Source organism: Harpia harpyja, chromosome 11 (assembly GCF_026419915.1).
Source record: "Harpia harpyja isolate bHarHar1 chromosome 11, bHarHar1 primary haplotype, whole genome shotgun sequence".
Taxonomy (NCBI): Eukaryota; Metazoa; Chordata; class Aves; order Accipitriformes; family Accipitridae; genus Harpia; species Harpia harpyja.
Window position 1 is genome coordinate 26,440,324 of NC_068950.1, and position 19,812 is coordinate 26,460,135.

Genomic DNA, 19,812 nt, shown 5'->3' on the forward strand with positions numbered 1-19,812 from the left:
TTTGGGAACTTTCTTTCTGAGAAAATGGTTTGTCGTTGTACCTTAAATGATTATCTTGCTTCTTATTGAATATTGTTACAATATAATAAATGCAGGCTCTTATGCTGCCCAAGCAAGTGAGCTTTCTTTTCATTAATTTATTACTCCCACATGTGAACTGCAGTTCCAGAATGTGTTTCTTGGCAGATCACTTTTTTCTTTTTTTTTTTTTTTTTTTTTGCTTGAGTGGTTACTCAGAATTTGAGATATTGCAGATTTTCTAGCTATGAAGGAAAATTAATGATGTATAGGGTAAGATGGTGCTTGTCTGCACACATCACTAATGATAGTTAATCCAAATAAAGAAAAGATAAGGATTTGTTAAATGGTTTTAGATGTGTCTGAGGATATTTTGCTTCAAAATTAAAGTATGATCTCTGCTTTGGTTTTGTCCCTACCAAAGTGAGCTATGCTACACCAAATTAATGTCTTTTCAGTTTTTAAAAAATGTGTCCTCACAAAGAAGTTTAATGCAATTTTAATATACTTATTTTCAAAGCTGATTTGCAGTAACTTTACTAAAAGTTCCTCTTTGGAGAAGCCCGTGTTGCAACTCTGTTTATTTAAAAAAGAATGGACAATATACTATTGCCATGAACACAGCAGGAATTAAACAACATGAGTTTCTTTGCTCATAGATCCAAGTTGGTTTTTTTCAGCCAGTGCTTTACACAAAAGTAACGCCTCCCAGGGCTTCTATTCATTAGCTTCATTTCCTCCCAGTATTTGCTCTGAGTGTCTCCTTGGCTTTTTGCTCCTCTGTTCCTGTGGAATTTCTCATAGCATTTCTTTATCACACACATGCAGACCTACCAAATCAATGCTGTAGTCTTTGAGCTTACTATATGAGTTCCCTAGATAATCCTTTGAACCGTACGGTTCAGATCCTGCTCAAGTTTTCTCTGCAGCCAACCACCCATTGGCACACTGGACCTTTGGCTATTTGAGCATTCTGCTCCATAATGGAGTTTACTTGGGTTTTGCATTCATCCTGAATGAGAAGCAGTTGTTTTAACCACCAGCTTCAAAGGGGTATAATCCAGTCCATAACAAGTGCAAGGCAAACTGCTTATGGATGCAGACAGAGCGTTTGTGTGCATTAATGGGAGTACAAGTGGTCGCTTGAAATACAGGGTATTTTTGGTAAGTCAAAAATAAGCAGACACTTTCATAAACAGTGGGTTTTCAATATAGTAAAACTGACCATCTTTCAGTGAGCATTACAAATTCCCTTTGCTTATTTTGAGTAAGTAGCACAAGACCAATAATATCTGGGTTCACAAGGATGCCAGTTTTAAACATAGCAGCTCAAATCCCTGCATTCTATAAATCAATATGATCCAGGAAAGCAGTGTTGACTTGCACTAGCTCTGGTCTGGCCTGACAAGAACTGATAATGTTATTGTACTTTGTATTTTCAAAACAGAATCAACCTGTAACCAAAAAAGCCCATTTCTGCTTAAGAAAAGGATTACTCTCTTGTCACTTTTCCTGCAAGGCTGTGTGCTGAAATAATAGCCAGAGTCTCTTTTCTCATTGCCAGTTGTGAATTCAGGCCCAGGGTATTAAGTGTAAATATAATAAGCTTTTCACTCATGTCAACTCTCAAGTGTTAAGTGGGCCTTAGAAGAAAATCCCTGAGTGAGGCTGGGATCCTATCTTAGGTAGTCAGGGTGTTCCTTGACAGCTGCTGCCTGGTTGGTGAGGATTCAAATTGTCCCCATGTAGGGAGTAGATTCATTCTGTAATTAAACCACTTTCTACTTAAGAAAAGGTACGGCCAATCAGATCACATATTTTCTGAATATTTTACTCCTGTCCAAAAGAAAAAAAAAAAATCCACAAACAAAATCTGTTCTGTCAGGTACTTGGTGGATGGTTTGACCTTCTGATATGCAACACTAGGACTGCAAATGTTTATAATTATAGCTCAGACTTTACCTAGATGAATTTGTGCCTACCAAGGAATGTGTTTATGAAGTGCACTTTTCCTACTTATTTTTGTTTTAGGGGACTATGGGCTACCACAGCCTTGGTATTTCCCTGTGCAGGAATCTTACTGGCTTGGCTCTAGAAACCCAAAAGCTGAGAAAACAGGAACTGCTGATGGTAAGTTCTTTTAAAACTTTGGTGTTTAGAAATAACTTCAAAACCACTGATCCGCTTAGAGGTGACTACGTAACATTTCCATTACCTGGGCTGCTGCAAAGATTAGAGACAGCTATACACTGGGAATCTCAGCAGGTGCCTTTGAACTTTGAGTGGCCTGCTATTATTGGAGTTATTAGAGGTGAGTCACTGTTCCATCTGAGAGCCTTAGATCCAGATGGGTTAACAAGCAACATCAAACCCCCACTCTCTAACCAACACCTTTTGAGACATTCAAGGAGTTCTTATTGCTCAACACAGCATTTGTGAAATGAGCCAAAATGAAATAGAATGTTGATCTTATTTACGCTAAGGCTTCCCCATTTTTCTAAACCTGATTCTTTTCTATCTAGTTTGACATTAATTTAAGTCTGTTTACTTTGGGTTTGTAAGCAAGATCAAAATTTATGCCACCCTTGGACCAACATGGATGAGTGCAAAAGTCCTGCTTTTGTGGATTTTTTTTCTGTGCATTGATACTGGAGTAGTTAAGAACAACATGTGGGTGATTGTATTTAAATAGGAGTTAATGCAGACTGATGATTAATGTCTGGAATAGAGGCTTGCTGAAGGTGGTGTTTTGAAATCTGTCTTAAATTTGCAAGGTAACAGTGAAACCAATCAAAATGACAGATGAAGAAATAATTTTTTCAGTCTTCTCATTACCATTCTTACCCTTCGTCAGACAGACTGCTGACAAGGCAGTTTCATCTCGGTGATACCTATAAACCAGAAGGGAGTTAATCCTTTCTGTGAACATGTTGATAATACGTTCACTGCTCACATGTTTTGATCAGAAAAGAGGAGGTTATAGCATTGGTTTTTGTGAAGAGGCTTTGCCTTTTGGTGCATTCTGAGGGAATGAACAGGTTTTCCTTTAGACTTGCTGTGAGGGTATTCAGAATGGTAGAGGCTTATCTAGATATTATGGAGTCTGTTACCTCCTTTGGCTTTGCAAATGCTGCCCACCAGCTTAGAATTTGACTGTCCAGGAAGGAGAAGGAAAGAGCCAAAGGAGGACTTAGAGCATGTTTATAGATGAATGGAAAATTTCCGAAGACCCAGATGGCAGCCACTACATCTCATTGACTTTCTGTGGAATTTGAGTGTATCCTGCACCAGAGCTCCTTTGAATATCTCAAATTTGGAGCACAGTTACTTACAGGATTTTAACATTTCCTATTTATTTAGTTTAAGCCTAAATTTAGTAGAAATGAAATCCATTTTCTGGTTACCTTAATGCCTCGTAAGTTCTGTGTGTTCTTTAATTTTTTCCAATACAAGGCAGACTCATGATTTCTTAGTACCCAAACTAAAGGTTGTGAGAAGGCTTGAAAGCCCCAAAATATTCAGTTGCTCAGGTAGGTCAGGGTTTTTTTACTTTATTGCCAGTTTTTTTTATTTTATGAGTTTTTAATAGCATTTTTTCGATTACTTAGACAAAACATTTTGCTTAAGTGAAATCTAGAGTTTATTTTGTAGGTGACATTACATCAGATAGCTGAGCTGATCTAACAGTTCACTGTTGAGAAAAAATGGGGCAATCTTGCAGTCCCTTCCACAGCTCACATCCTAGTTCTGCTGATGCTTATCAGTCCCTGGTAAGATTAAGAGGTAGATCCTTCTGGAAGCCATCCCAAAAACATGAAGGACAAGGTGATAGGAAATAATGAACGTGGATTTACCAAGAGCAAATCTTGCCTAACCAGTCTGATTTTCTTCTGTGATGACTGGATCAATGGACAAAGGGAAAGCAGTGGATGCCATTTAACTTGACTTTAGCAAAGGATTCAGGGTGGATTCACGTAGTATTCTGATAGCCAAATTGATGAGATACAGGCTGCTTGAGTAAACACTAAAGTCGGTAGAAAATTGACTGAACCGTTGGGCCCAAAGGATTGTGATCAGCAGTACAAAGCATAACTGGAGACCAGTTATTAGTGGCAGGGGTCTGACACTGGACTTAATACTGTTTAAGGACTTTATTAACAGCCTGAGTGATGGGATAGAGGGCACCACGAGCAACTTTGTGGAAGGTACCAAATTGGAGGCAACAGTGGAGTGCAGGGCAACTCTTCAGAGGGACCTCAACTCTCTGGAGAATTGGCTTTATAGGAACCTCATGGAGTTCAACAAAAGTAAATGCATAATACTGTGTCTGGGGTGGAATAACTCCACAGGACAATACAGACTGGCCACCACCTGGCTGGCAGGCAGCTGTGTAGAAAAGGTCTGGCTGATAACATGTTGAACATGAGCCATCAAGTGTGCCTGTGTAGCTATGAAGACCAGATGCATCCTGGACTTTATTAGCCAAGAGAATAACCATCAGTTCAGGGGAAGTTATTCTTCCCTTCTAGTCAGCACTTGTGAGGCTACATGTGGTGCACCGTATTGTCCGGTTTGGGGATCCTCATTGAAAGGAAGACATAGAGTTACCGGAGGGAGCTCAGTAAAGAGCTACCAAGTTGATTAGGAGCTGGAGCATATAACATACGGGAGATGCTGAGAGAGCTGGATCTGCTCAGCCTTAAGAGAGAAAGCTAAGATAGAGCTAGACTTCTCAGATGTGCCTAGTGGAAGCATGAGAAGCAATGGATGTAGGCTGGAAAACAGGAATTCTGATTTAATATAAGAAAAAAATTATTTATTTTGAAGGTAGTTAGAACACTGGAACAGGTTGCTCAAAAAGGTTGTGAAAACTTCATTTTTTGGAGATAGTCACTGTAATCTGAATTGGCCCTATTTTTTTGAGGATTGAACTGGAGATCTTTGGAAATCCCTTCTGATCTAAATTATTTCATTATTATGTCAGCTAGCCTGAGTGTGCTGATGCTTATTTCATCCTTTCTTCTACAAAACATTGCCTTTGGTTTTCTCAAGCAGGGACAGTTGGAAAGGTCATCTCTGATTAATTCCTTTGTAGGAGGCATGTGATTCGTACCTAGTTGAAGAACTAAGACTCTTCAGTGCCTCAGCTTACTTGAACAACTGTAGAACTTTTCTCAACTCTTATCTTTCCTTCAAGGGTAATATTAAGCATTTTCCTAATTTATCATAACTGGTTAATGTATTGGGAAGAAAACTGGATAAGAAAATATCAGATAATGTAAATGCACAGCTGAAAATAAAGCTAAACTGGTAAATTATCTTGGTATTTTTAAAATTTATTTCTATCAGTGCACTTTTGTATCTTCCACTTTGCCATTTTAGGTGACATGGTGAACTTGTTTATGTTGCTATTTGTGCACCAGGTAATTTTATACAGTTCTATGGGCCAAAATTTCTTATAGCAGAAAGTTACAGTGGAATTTCACAACAAAATTAGGTCCTAGACCATCTGATAAATTACAGTTTTGCTAGTTGCACTCTAGGCTTGAATTTGTGTTATGTAAACAGTTCCTGCAGGGGCTCCCTCTTCTTACATCACTGTTCTTCCTGCTTCAAGCCTGTCCCCATTAGTGGTTTTATGTGACTGTTTTCCTTCATGGCAGCAAGGTCTAAGACCAAACTGGAAAGCCAGAAATTATTGTACAAAAGTTAACACCAACTCATGCATTCTGGCCTGGACCTAGTCTCTTAATCTAAGTAGCAGTTTAGCAGTTTGCTTTTCATTTAACCTTTTCATTTTGTTTTTCTTCCTCTCATTCTCTGTAAGTCTGGGAAATGTTTCTATGGCCTTTCTGTCCATGTGGTGGAGAATTTGGTCTACAGCTGCATGGACAAAATATAAAGCATGTACCTAATATTAGTCAGGGTCTTCTACTCTGAGTCTATAATTGCAAAATTGTCAGTCATCTTCCTTAAATATCTGTTCCTGACCCTGTGAAGCAGATTTTAAGCTACATGGCTTTGAGTGCTGTGTTCCTAACCTGATAATTAATGCTCTTGGAGAGCTCAGGGCTTTGGACTACATCCTTTTCCTCAAAGCACCTCTAGAGATAAGAGGAAATTAAATTTTGGTTAATTAAATGTTGGTTACATTTGGTTTATATAGAAAAAAGTCTGGAGTCAGAAGGCTGTGTGGATCAGAAGGCCGTGGAAGGGGAAAAAAATGAAAGCAGAACAAAGAAGTCTGAAGAACCTGAAAAGCCAGAAGACAAGAGTGACAATCAGAGGGAGAAGGATGGTAAAAACAAACAATGTAAACACAAACGAGAAAAAGAACCCGGCGAGCAGGGGAAGCCTAAGACAGATGTCCAGGACAAAGATGAAATTAATAGTAAGGAGAGACAGCAACCTGAGTACTTCTGAGATACTGTACTCATTGTACTTCATAACAAACTAGATGTAGGAGTGACTGGAGTCAAACTACAAGAGCCCAGTAGGCTGCAGAGGATAGCATGCGACTGCCAGAGCTAAGCTCAGGGGAGGCACTGACTCTCCCAGCTACCCTCTTACTGATTCTTCTACATTCACAATCCCTCAGACTATTTTAGCCACCATGCATAAGAGAGCTGCCTTTCAGAAGAGCTCTGTAACTTATTTTTTATCATGCAAATGCAGGCTGTTTCTATGGCAAGTTAGTGTTCATGCTGAGGGAAGCCTTAGAGACATATACATTGACTTTGTAGAATTAAACAGAGCCACGACTTCAGTAAAAATCTTAATGCTGAGAGAAACGTTCTTCCCTCTTAGTCCCCCTCCCCCCACTTTTTTTTTTTTGCCTATCTTTAGTGTGTCTTGCATCTGTAGGAAAAGGCTGGTTTCAAAGGGATTTATCTGAAGTGCTCTCTGTGTGTGTCTGCAGCCTTTTCTGATGCTGACATTAGCCACCACCTAAGAATTCCTGAATGACCTGCCTTGTTTTCAAGTCCCAATGTCATCTTTTGTAGGGAGCCAGAGGAGTTTTCTGTATGTGATGCTCAGAGGAGTGCATGTGGATTCTGTAGCAGAAGTAACTACTACAGACAGCTCTCAGCCTACTCTGACTCTCTTGAAAAGCTAGAGATTAAAGTGGGGTCATCAGAGCTCCTCACGTAGGCACTGAAAATATGCATTCAGGGTGAATGGAAACAGGACAGGACTTCAAAAGAAAAAAAGAGAGGCAGAGGGCAAAGGTTATTTCAGCCAATCTTCTCCTAGTACTGCCTTATCTTTGTGGTGCTGTATTTGTCAGCTCCCAGGTTCCAGTTGCTCTATGGCCACAGAGGAAGGGCTTTGCCTGTCACTGCACAAAAAAGCCTGCCTTCCCTTTCAGCTAGCCACCCAGGAACTGGGAGACATGTGGAGAAGCCAGGAGCAGATCTGGTATGGTTCAAGGACACAGTTTCCAAAGTGGCTTCATGTAAGAGCTAGTGCTTCGTGTAAGAGTAATGGGATGGGAAACGGAGAGTAGCTCTAACGGCTTAACTCTAGTGCAGTCCTATGCTAGCACAGGTTAGCAGAGCAGGGCAGACACACTATAAATCTGTCCTAATTGCTTGATATGTTTTAAGCAGAGCTTTCACCAAAGCCCCATCCACATCCCCCACAAATGCTGCCACCTCTGAAGAAAGACCTAAAAGGTCCAAAATTGCACTGAGGGAATAGGATCAGAATGGAGAAATATGAATCACAAAAAAAGGGAGCTCAACCCTCCACCAGTGTCCTTCAGGTGATACAAAGCAGATACTGGGGGAGATCATCAAAGAATTTGCCTCAGAACTTGTCAGTGAGTCTTACAGGCAAATATGAATTGAGCTCATGATACATGTTAAACCAAGGATGGTACCTCAATTGCCAATATATGTGTAACTATCTAGCCAGACTCCATGTGAACTTTTGTAAATACAGGGATGTTTGTATTTGGCCCAGTAGGGTAAAAGGAAACCTAGATTTGTTCACAAAGCAAATGAAAAGTTTGTCATAAACATAATTTTATTTAAAATAATGCTACCCATTCTAGATGAATTATTTCAGCTGCTCTGTAGTATACACAGCTCTCTCATCTACAACATATTTGGGACTTTTTCCTGAGCATTGTTTATAATGATAGTCATACAAGCCACTGATGGAGGTGTGGCTGGTTTTACCCAGATGGCATTGGCTGCTCCCCACACAGGCCTGCTGGGTACTGAACAATTTAAGTAAACTGCAATTGCAAAACAAGCCTCCCTACAAAGCCTTAAGCATTCTGTGTAAACAAAAGTGGACAGGGTCTTTAGTTTAAATTTCTCAACTCCCATAATTCACATTGCCCAAGGGCTTAATTTACTTCAAAGTATGTTTTGTCTAGAAGCTGATGCAATAAAACATCCTGATGGTGCCATTTACAATAATACATTTTTAATCCTGAGAGAAAGCCATCCCATGTAGTGCTCGTGTTAGGTACTGCCTAAGTCTTGAGCTGGCCTCAGCAAGGGGGTAAATTTCACCTACCAGGATTAAAGGCAAAATGTTTTTTTTAAAGTATCATGGTAAAAGAATGCACAGCTGGGCAGATGATTTGAATGGCAGATTTCAGCCTGGCTAGAAAGGCAACCTGCTGCTTGTTTAATGTAATCTCTCAGCCTATCTAAGTATCTACAGTCAACAATCCCAAATAATCTTCCTGCTACACAATGAAAACAGAAAGCATGTTCGGCTTCGCCTGATCCAATGAGTTACCTCTCCACAGACCATTATGATTCGGGGCTCTGCTTCTCCTGTGATTGATACATGGATGAATCTAAATAAATTGCACTGCAGTTAGAAATCTTGCCTCACTTTGGTACTGGTGTGACTGGAGAATCTGGCTCTGGCACATGATGCCGTATTTTACTGGGTATGTGCTGTTGCTTCTGCACTTATTCATGTGTCATCATTGGAACTGGGATTAAAACATGTGCTTTTATTCTTTTTTCATTCTTGATTTCTTGTCTTTCAAGTAAATACCTTCTTTGAGCCTGAGCCAACAGGATTGATTCCAGGAGTATGCATTCAGAACCTGGTGAAGATTTTTGCGAACAGGCCCAAGCCAGCAATAGATGGGATGAATATTACTTTTTATGAGGGCCAGATCACAGCCTTCCTCGGTCACAATGGAGCAGGAAAGACAACGACCATGTAAGTCTGTATTTCAGAAAAAACAAATCCAGGGCAGTCCTCTGTTGCTCTGCCCTGAGGAGCAGTCTTCTCTCTTGAATCTTCCCTTGTCTCTCTGCCACCCCTGCAGCTAGATTGACGCACAACATCAAGCTTTTTCCAGACAGGGAAATGCTGCCCCTAGGCAAAGAGAAGATATCCTGGATTAGCTAAAGCCCTGGGAGGGAGGCAATGCATGACAAAAACAAGTGAAAGTCTAGAGAGAAGGAAGCAATTCTTTTCCCCAGAATTCATTTCCCATGGCCAAACTCCTGATAGGTAATGAGGGAGAAGGATCTTCTGGCTGAAAGATCTGAAGATTTGAAAGCCACCCCACTCCACATGTTCTTGGTTTCTCTAACTGGCTTTAAGTCAGTGACGTTTTTTGGTCTGTGTGCAAAGGAGTATAAAATATAGGCCCTCTTTAGACAAAATGGTTACATATATGCAAGATCCATGTCCAGATTAAAATGTTCCTCTAGTCCTAGAACCCTAATGTCTCAGGAAGCTGGACTTCAGGTATGTTTAATTTTCTTTATACAGAACTTTATTTGGCAAAGTAGGGTTAATTGGTGAACAAAACATTTCATGAGTCTGTGACAAAGACTTTCACCAAATGTTGAAAGAACTGAAGTGTTTCATCATGATTTTTCCCAGATTTTTAAGCTTTTTTAAATAAAAAAAGACACTTATTTCAAATGCACTTTAAATTGCCTTTTAATTTTTTAATTGTTCCACAAGAAATATGTTTGACCCAAAATAAAAGCATTCTAATATGCTGAAATGTTTTGTAAATTTGTTTTTCTATTCTCCTGATAAAAACAAAAATTTCTATTGCTTTTAAGTTTTCAGAACTGAAAAATCTATTATTCATCCAAATCTAGTAACAGGTTCCACTTATTTGCAAAATAACATTCAGCCCCCTTCCATTTTACAGAAAATAAAGGTGTAGGGCATGAGTCAGTGCGACTGGAGACCTCAAACCATTATTCTCTATCTTGGTCACAGCGAGCTTCATTTTAGACCCATTTGTACATAGGGGTGATGTAATGTGCTGAACAAACTACTCTGAAACAGTGTAGCTGACTAAAACAGTTTTTTAATACAGGCCAGAACCATACAGACAGGTGTATCAAAAATTATATTAGCAGATCCACAAGATTCTCACTGTAGCAGGGCAAGAGTATTTATATGTGTGCTTTTTACTGGAACTGTTTCATCGAGGCCCATACTAAGAAGTCATCATGCTCCATCTAGTGGAATCATGCAATGCATCTTTCTAATCAGGCAGAAAGATAGGAGAGTGGGAATTTCCTCATTTTATTTTCCCAGGTCGATACTGACAGGCCTCTTCCCACCTACCTCTGGAACTGTGCTGATTGGCGGCCTGGATATTCAGACTCACATGGACTCCATACGGCACAGATTAGGCATGTGCCCTCAGTACAACATCTTATTCAATCAGTAAGTATCATTCTATACTAGCTTTAAGAATAAGGGTCTGTCGTGGTTTAACCCCAGCCAGCAACTAAGCACCACGCAGCCGCTCACTCACTCCCTCCCCACCCAGTGGGATGGGGGAGAAAATCAGGAAAAGAAGTAAAACTCGTGGGTTGAGATAAGAACGGTTTAGTAGAACAAAAGAGAAGAAACTAATAATGATAATGATAACACTAATAAAATGACAACAGTAATAATAAAAGGATTGGAATGTACAAATGATGCGCAGTGCAATTGCTCGCCACCTGCCGATCAACACCCAGCTAGTCCCTGAGCGGTGATCCCCCGCCCCCACTCCCCCCAGTTTATATACTAGATGGGACATCACATGGTATGGAATACCCCATTGGCCACTTTGGGTCAGGTGCCCTGGCTCTGTCCTGTGCCAACTTCTTGTGCCCCTCCAGCTTTCTTGCTGGCTGGAGATGAGAAGCTGAAAAATCCTTGACTTTAGACTAAACACTACTTAGCAACAACTGAAAACATCAGTGTTATCAACGTTCTTTGCATACTGAACTCAAAACACAGCACTGTACCAGCTACTAGGAAGACAATTAACTCTATCCCAGCTGAAACTAGGACAGAGTCCCACTCTGCATGCTTGACACATCCCCAAAGTCTGTGTTGTCTCTTTCTCTTACTGTGCTGGCAGTAAATATGTCTTAGAAGCACATATCCAGCTCTTAACAGTCAGATGGGGTAGGTGTTGCCCTTCTCCAGTAGAAATCTCCTGCATCATTTAGGTGGGAACAAAGAAGTTTCCAAGGAAAATGACAGTATTCTTGGTGTTGGTGTTTTCTGTTGCAGTGTGGGTTTGCAGGAGTTCAGCCTGGGGATTCATGCACTATAATTTAGGCCTCCTAAAGCAAAAAAATCTGAGCGGACAGTGCAGTAGCAGGGTATTTTTGCACCCATTCTGCACTACCACCCGACCATTTACTACCTTTGCAAGTGATTTCCAGCTTCACTGCCAGCAGCCTGTGTTCATCTCAACAGCAGACTGTCTTCCATAATGCAGCTACTCACATTAGCTCCCATTTTATTCCCGTAAGTGGATAGCTTGATGCCTGCTATACCTGTTCCTTTAGTCGCAGGTTCTGCTTTGAAAAGGCAGAGAAAGAGCCTATGACATCTGAGTGAAGTGTGTTGATCCCAAAGAAGATCTGTGATCCAGATTTAGGGTAAATCAGCCTCTCTTCCTTTAGCAAGATAAAGCTAGAGTGAATTTATTGCTGCTTGGGAAAAAATCTGCTTATTCATTTAAATTGCCTTGGTGTCTTTCTGTCTGATTTCACAGCCTTACTGTAGCAGAGCACATCTTGTTTTACTCTCAACTGAAAGGGAGATCCAGGGATGAAGCTGAGCAAGAGCTGGAAACAATGCTAGAAGACATGGGCCTCACCCATAAAAGGAATGAAGAGGCTCAGAATTTGTCAGGTGCCTACAGTATTGTTCTAAGACGCTTTTTCTGCTGCCTTTTCTTTGTCTTCAGGCAATTATTGTTTGAATTACATGTTTGAGGCCATATTCTGACACATCACTGTGCACTGGGGAAGTCTTTACTCTCCAAAGAGTAAATGGGACTGTACAAATAGTAAAGCTGGCATAACCTGTCCCTAAAGCTTCTGTTTCTTATAAATATACAACAAATTCAAATATACTTAAAGCTGTTATTTTTAAATGAGCATATAAAAAAAATAAATCAATGTAAGAAAAAAAAATGTTCTATTATTTCAAATATTATACTATCATGCTGCTCCGCTGTTTGGATCAGTACTCTATAATACTGTATTATTTGGTAGGAGTAATTTCTTTCATTCTAAAGGTACAAATCCACATGGTGCATTTGAACACATTTCACTTTCAGATTCAACAGCTCATTTGAATAAACAGTCAGGTGTTCTTATACTAGTTTGTCCTGATTGCAACTATAAAAGTTGGCTAGTTTCACCTGAGAACATAAAAATCTATCTTCCTGCTTTTGCTTCTGGCAAGAAGCAGAAAATGCAATGCATAGATCAAAAAATATATTTAAAAAAATAACACAGGTTTGAAAAAGCTGTTCTGAACTTCAGAAGAAAAATGTGACTATTGATTTAACTTTGCAGAAATATTTGTGCGAGGATGGGTTTTGTTTCACATGTATCAGTTTGTCCTCACACTGAAAAGCAGTGTTAATTACATCCCTGCCACTTACGTAACTTATCTCAGATTCCTGGATGTGTCTGTCCTCTGGTAGGTGGAATGCAAAGGAAACTGTCTGTTGCCATCGCTTTTGTGGGTGAAGCAAAAGTGGTAGTCTTGGATGAGCCCACTTCTGGAGTTGATCCATATTCCAGGCGGTCTATCTGGGATCTTCTGCTGAAGTATCGCTCAGGTAACAGGTTTGAGAGTAGAAATTGTTTTGTTTTGTTTTGTTTTAAAACCTGTTATAGATGCAGCATGTGCCTGCTGTGTAAACTGTCATGAGTAGTGGGATATGAATACAAGCAAACAAGATTCTTTGAACAGACACCTATGGATGTGGCAAACCTGGGACCTGGCTCTGGTGCAGAGAAAACCCTGCATTAATCGCCAAAAAACTAACCACAGTTTTGAGTTCCAGAGAGTCCATGCCTTGAACTTTCCTCCTTTTTCCTTCTAGGCAGAACCATCATCCTCTCAACCCATCACATGGATGAGGCAGACATCCTTGGAGACAGAGTAGCCATCATATCCCAAGGGAAACTCTTCTGCTCAGGCTCTCCTGTATTCCTAAAGAACTGTTTTGGGTCTGGTTTCTATCTCACTCTTGTTCGCAAGATGAAAAACACCAGAATTGGAAGGGCTACAGTAAGTATGTAGTTCCCTCCCTGCACATGTGATCTGAAAAATACTTACACGTATTCATGCACTTCACCAAGGTAGAAAGCAGTTAAGTGCTGCTTGAGGCTGTGTACAAAACTGATTTCAAAATGAAGAAAGTAATGAGAAAATTTGATGACACCTCATGAAATTATATGGATACATGAGTCTCTCTGAAAAATCTTCTCTGGGGGTGTGTGTATATATATATATATATATATATAGTCAGCCAGACAGGTGAAAATAATAGGTGAATATGAAGCCCTCAGTGGTCTATAGTTCATTCTCATCAGTTGTCTAAACTTTTACCAATCAAGTTACCTTTGTCCATATACAGGTCTTTCTGATGCTTGCTTTTGCAGTACACTAGTTGTAAACATGGTGTAGTCTAGTAACTAGCACAGACACCAGAAGAGTTTACATTTACCCACAGCTAAACCAGCATTGCACAGCTTGAAAAGTAAGGATCTGGATTGTTTCTGCTGTTAGTAGTGCTTCCAGTCTTAGTAGCAACATGATCTGTATACTCATGGCAACTGCTGATCTCATTTCCCAGGTATTTTGCATGCAATGTAGAACTGACAGATATGCTTTGTGCAGGTGGATTTATGTTTTTTGCATTGCTTAATCCAGTCCTCAGCTGACTTTCAGTATAATATGTTCAAGATGCTCTAGTTATGACGTAGTTTTCACTGACTCAAGCTGTTCAAAGGCTGACAACTCCTACATCCTGTTTTGCATGCAACTGAAGCACTTTCATCTTTGTATCTGTTGCTTGTCCATGCTAGTCGCTTTGTAGCTGCGGATCTCAGTGCTCCTGCTCCTGCTCCAGCTGTGCACGCAGTGACAAAGAAGGAGCTCCAGAGCAGGAACTGGATGGTAAGAAGTGGGGTGATTCAGCATTCCAGCACATAGCTATGTCTCCTGTTATGCTGTAATCTCATTTTACAGATCAATGCTGCTGAGGCCCACTTCTCCAGTACTTGTGTCTAACGTGTATTGTAACATGAATTTGATAAGGTTTCTTTGTGGTTTGGCTTACCATTGGTCCTTTTTTATGTATATGTGGTCTCAGGTACAGATGTTGAACTGGAAGTTTGTGTGCTTTAGAAGTATAGACTGAGTTTTGAACTGCTCTGCACCAAAGTGTGTAATTTGTTAATGAAAACTGAAGCATATTTAGAGCAAAGGAAGCTGGCTTTCTCAGAAAAAGTAATTTTGGCTTTTCTACATTAAGAAAAGAAATTAAGTAGATATTCCTGAAGATTTTGTTGTGCATTATTAACAGACCTGAAATAGTTTCCTGCTACATAGTTCCAGAGCATAATTAGCAACATAGCCCAGTCTATTACAGAATTAACTGAGATATTTGTGAGTTATGTAATAGAGCAGTCCCCTTTGTATAGTGCAAACAACAGCTTTTGAATCATGCTTAGCATGGTTAAATATTCATTCTTTGAACACTGTTTTGACTTTTCACAGGAGATCTGAATGAGCTAGCAGAAGTAATTCATCATCATATCCCAGAAGCAAAATTAATTGAAAGCATCGGTCAGGAACTCATTTACCTTTTGCCCAATAAACACTTTAAACAGCGATCTTATGCCAGTCTCTTCAGAGAACTGGAGGAAACATTGGATGACCTGGGACTCAGCAGTTTTGGAGTTTCAGACACACCGCTTGAAGAGGTAACAGACAGATTAAAATACCTGCTGATTTTATCATCAGTCCCCAAAATGTTTTCTGAGACAGTTCCTGTTCTTAAACATGTAATCTTACTAATTCTTAATATCCCCTTCAAAACCTAGTCACGTATGCTGTGGCATACTCAGAAAGTCTTTGGGATGGGTGTAGAGAAAGGATCCAAGCCTTACTTCATGTTAGCCTTGTGGAACATGACTTATTAGCCTGAAATCTGTCTTTCTTTGTATCTTAGTTTATTCGTTTCTTTATTTTTTTAGATACTTCATAAGAGACCTCTGATTGTGTAGTAAGCAGGAGTACTGAAAATGTATCTAAATTTTTTTCTGTTATGTTAAAGGATGTTGTATAGTGTTCCAGAGGTCAGGTTATTGTACTTGTTCTATTCCTAACCAGGAGATGTATTTGTCTATGGCAGGTTTTCTTAAAGGTCACAGCAGAAGCTGACCCTGGAATGCAAAAAGCAGGTATGGATCTATGAATCAGTATTTGATAAACTTTTCTTGGGACTGTTCTGTATTGTGAATGCCAAGTAAAGAGGAGCCTCAGAACTTTCAGTCTTTGTATGGTGTTCTTGCCCAAATAAATTTGGTCAGCAAATACCTGTTTGGGGGGCCTGACATGATATCTGAGAAACAAGATGAAGTCAGCAGAAAGACTTTTATTTAGATTGGATGAGGTTCTTAACTATGTAAATAAAAGTAGAGTGTCAAGCCCCCAGATGTCAATGGTTTTAGTAGTTTTATAAAAAGTACTTTGCTGACCATTAGTTCATAAACTACATACATAATTAACTTGTTCATCCTGCTGAGTAAGAGGAGTGTTAACCTATATGATGCCACTAGATCTAGCCACAGTGCAACAGTTGTAATTAAAGCAATCTGGTGATGTGATATATACAGTTGGTAAAATCCGGAGCTCATTAAAATGTTTATGCTACCCTCATATATGGAGGATAAAGTGTCTTCTCTGCCCCTTTTCATCTTAACATAGGAGACACTCAAGAAAATGGTTCTACTCTTGGCAAAACTTTTACTGAGAACAAACCAGCTGAACAAACTGCACTGAAAACTAATGACACTTCTCGAATGCCAGTAGGCGTAGCAGGAGATCAAAATGAAGGCAAAGGGTCCCGACAGTATACAGGTTTTCAGCTTGTACATCAGCAGATCAAAGCACTGCTCATCAAACGGTTCCACCATGCCTCCCGCAGCCACAAGGACTTCCTAGCCCAGGTATTGCCTGACTTTTGCTGTTCTTGACTCTTTCCCACAACATTCTCAACGCTGTCTTTCCCAGCAATGTCTCTATACAAATCAACAGAGGTGTTGCAAATGGGTAACAATGTAATGTAATGTAATGGTCCCTAACTGTTCTAATTATGATTCCAACTCTTCTGCCTCGTATTCTATTTCTTTCTGCCTAGAGTCCAAGTTCATTATTCAATCACTCCTAGCACAGCATTTTATTTTTAACCTAATACATTTCTGTGACAACCAGAATCTTAACTGAAAGCATTCAAAATTAAATTGTTGGTGTTCAGGAGCTAAACTAGATCTGATCTGTGTGCTCCTGCTGTCCCTCCTTTGTTTATATATATTATGAGGTGTGTACAGTGTCACTCTAATATATTATGTCTAATAACCTAGTGTGATGTTTTCATGTTCCCTGCAGATTGTTCTCCCTGCTAGTTTTGTGTTGCTGTCTTTAATACTTACAGTCATTATTCCTCCGTTTGGACAATATCCTGCCTTAACCTTACACCCTTGGATCTATGGACAACAGTTTACTTTCTTCAGGTAAAAGGAATCACTGAGTAAAAGTACATCTGTCATATATACAACCTTTCCTTCCTAGCATTTAGGATCATGGGGCCCTGTCTTACTGGGCGTTTCTCACTCTATGTGGTATAAAAAAGGATTCACTCCAGTGGAACTGGCAGATTTAAAATAGCATGAAATTGATGCAAGTGGAAAATAACCAATAGTCCTTCAAATATCTTGCTATCTTTGGTACTTTCCTTCCTGAATTCATGGGCGTAACACTTACAAAGTTACGTCCTGCCTAACAGGAGATCCAGGACAGTAAGAAATTTGACCGTTTCTGATATGCCATTGAACTACTCCTGTATTCATAATCTTAGAGAACAACGTGATTCAAGCCTACCTGCTGACCTGTGGTAGATTTATTTATAGTTAGTACAGTATTTGGGCAAAGTTATGGAAACAAGATAAAAGCAGAGACTCTTAGGTTTTATTAATGCTGCTGTTTAGCAGTTTCTCCCCACACAGTATCCTTTGGCTGGGTCTGAATTTTTTTTGTCCACTAGCACTTTGTCTCCTTTCATTGTTCATAGAAGCTTCAGTTCTGTTCTTTCCAGATCACTGCACAATTCCTCTCTGCTCTCCTGAATACTTGCTTCGCCTTCACTTCCACATATTCCAAAGCTGAACTTGCACCCGTTCAAAACACATGCAATGCAGAGGAAATTTATAAACAGTGTTTAAGTCCTACACTAGATCACAACTAGCAGAAAGGAACAAAACTGAAGGCAATAATTCTGAAGCGTTTTATTTGAGTTTCATACTGAAAATTCACATGAATCTTTAATTTAATTTCCATATGGTAGTGTGTTGGAGCAGTTTGATATTCATACTTGTATAACACTTGGCACTAGCAATATTCTGTAGTCTAATGTTATTAGGTTGTTAGTTGCAGACGCTTCACTGTTAGCAGCATTGTCTCTTTGGCCTCAGCAAATGAAAATGCGGAATATGTTTGTCATCTTATTACTGAGTGTGACAGGGCGGAGAGGGTAGAAATGTGGATTCAAGCCTTTTTGGAGAATATTGCTATAGGACTATGTCAGAAGTCATCCTTTAATATCAGGAGAAAAGGACCATTGCTTTAGCCTGTTAACTATCTTGGAAGGTTCTGGGGTTTTGCATAAATAAATAAAATAATTGCATTATCAGCATTTGGAGGGGGGCAGTTGGTTCTACCATATGGCTGTCCTTCACCAGTTGCCATGTGTATTCCAGTACAACAATTTGAAAAAAATTTTATAAAGTCCTTTCTTATTCCCTTAGCAATGAACGTCCTGGCAGTGAGCAAATGGTCTCCCTCACTGATGCTTTCTTGAATAAACCAGGATTTGGAAATCGCTGCATGAAGAATCAGCTTCTTCCGTAAGTAGCTAGCTAATCTCTCTTGAACGAGATTCTAGCAGGGAATTACTAGTGGAACTTGTAGTGAAACAAGAATGAATTGGCTTGACTTTTCATTAGAGCCAATGCTTCAGATATATTGTTGGCAATAATTCAGGTCAAAAGTAACAAACAGCAAGATAACCAATGCCACTGGATTAGGAATGATTCACAGGGCTCAGTGTGACTAGCTGGAAACCAGGTCATGTAGCCTTGTATTGAGAATTAAGCAACCTTGAAATTTATGTCAGTAGGCCAGTGGGCTCAGACCCAAATCTTCACAGCTTCCCTGACATTTTCCACGTGTGTGTCCCCTCAGGTTCCTCCTGTTGCCACTAGTGTGTTTGGAAGCAATAGCTTCAGCAGTTGCTTAGATTGTGAAGTAGCAATAGGACAGTCTCTATGATTTGAAGCTATTCTCACTCTGAAGTGAGGACAATGTTAGTAGAGCTCTTACTCTAACATTTGTTGTCCTACCCACTTACCCTGCCTGTGAGTCCTGCTTTGGGGGCATTTGTCACTGGCATGCTATGCATAGCCATTTGTTCCTTTTCTCCTGCCTGTCTTCCACTCATGATATCCAGCAGCTTGATTTTTCTGGCTGTCCTCTCCTCTTTCTTCCCCTTCCTCTCCTCTGCCTGGTACAGCAGGGATAAAGAGGAAACATCAAAAAAAAATAGATAAAAGATTCTGCGTGAGCAAGGAAAGGGATAGTTTCTTCACAAAGATATGTGTCCGCTGCAGATTTCATGTCTACTACTGAGTCAAACACAGTCCCCTTGTTCCTTCAGTGTCCTATCTGCAAGCTGAAGACAGTAAACTTGGCAGAGATGTGGGGAGAGATTATATTTATTCATGTTTACTGAGTACTCTAAAATGTTGTTCTTATTTGTAACTCATGCCACAAGGGCTGAGAGGAGAATGTCTGCTGAGAGTGTTGTGATTTTGTGGATTTGTAAGCTCTCATGAACTGTATCTCTGCACAGCTTAAAGAGTCTGTTCCTCTACACAGGAACTACCCATGCAATAATATGCCAACTGCCTGGAACATACCTGCTGTTCATCCTAACCTAAGCAGCCTCCTGCTGAGCCAAAAGTGGAGCCCTGAGAATCCTTCACCTTCCTGCAAGTGCAGCACTCACAAGAAACTCACTATGCTGCCAGAATGCCCTGCAGGTGCAGGAGGCCTCCCGCCACCACAGGTTGTGTCCTTGTGCCATAAATCTTTGTAGTGCAGTGCTGGAAAGGGGATTAGTGTGTAAGTACCTTGCCATGGCAACATACATGGAAGGACTTGAGTACATTTTTAAGGGAGCAAGAATTGCTGGAA

The 19,812-nt window shown here is 40.0% G+C and overlaps 1 protein-coding gene across 7 annotated transcripts in view; it reads left to right on the plus strand.

Moving 5' to 3' along the window:
* Positions 1-19,812, plus strand: part of ABCA4 (ATP binding cassette subfamily A member 4) — an 86,347-nt gene that overhangs the window by 45,829 nt on the left and 20,706 nt on the right. For 5 of the 7 annotated variants that reach the window (XM_052802168.1, XM_052802166.1, XM_052802165.1 and 2 more), the window contains 14 exons: positions 2,050-2,148; positions 6,185-6,409; positions 9,036-9,213; positions 10,564-10,695; positions 12,029-12,168; positions 12,971-13,108; positions 13,376-13,563; positions 14,364-14,454; positions 15,058-15,263; positions 15,695-15,743; positions 16,270-16,511; positions 16,951-17,075; positions 18,366-18,464; positions 19,495-19,684. In XM_052802168.1, coding sequence (XP_052658128.1) covers positions 2,050-2,148; positions 6,185-6,409; positions 9,036-9,213; positions 10,564-10,695; positions 12,029-12,168; positions 12,971-13,108; positions 13,376-13,563; positions 14,364-14,454; positions 15,058-15,263; positions 15,695-15,743; positions 16,270-16,511; positions 16,951-17,075; positions 18,366-18,464; positions 19,495-19,684 — 2,102 coding nt within the window. The remainder of the gene's footprint in view (positions 1-2,049; positions 2,149-6,184; positions 6,410-9,035; positions 9,214-10,563; positions 10,696-12,028; positions 12,169-12,970; positions 13,109-13,375; positions 13,564-14,363; positions 14,455-15,057; positions 15,264-15,694; positions 15,744-16,269; positions 16,512-16,950; positions 17,076-18,365; positions 18,465-19,494; positions 19,685-19,812) is intronic. The other 2 variants (XM_052802167.1, XM_052802169.1) reach the window with 2 other exon arrangements.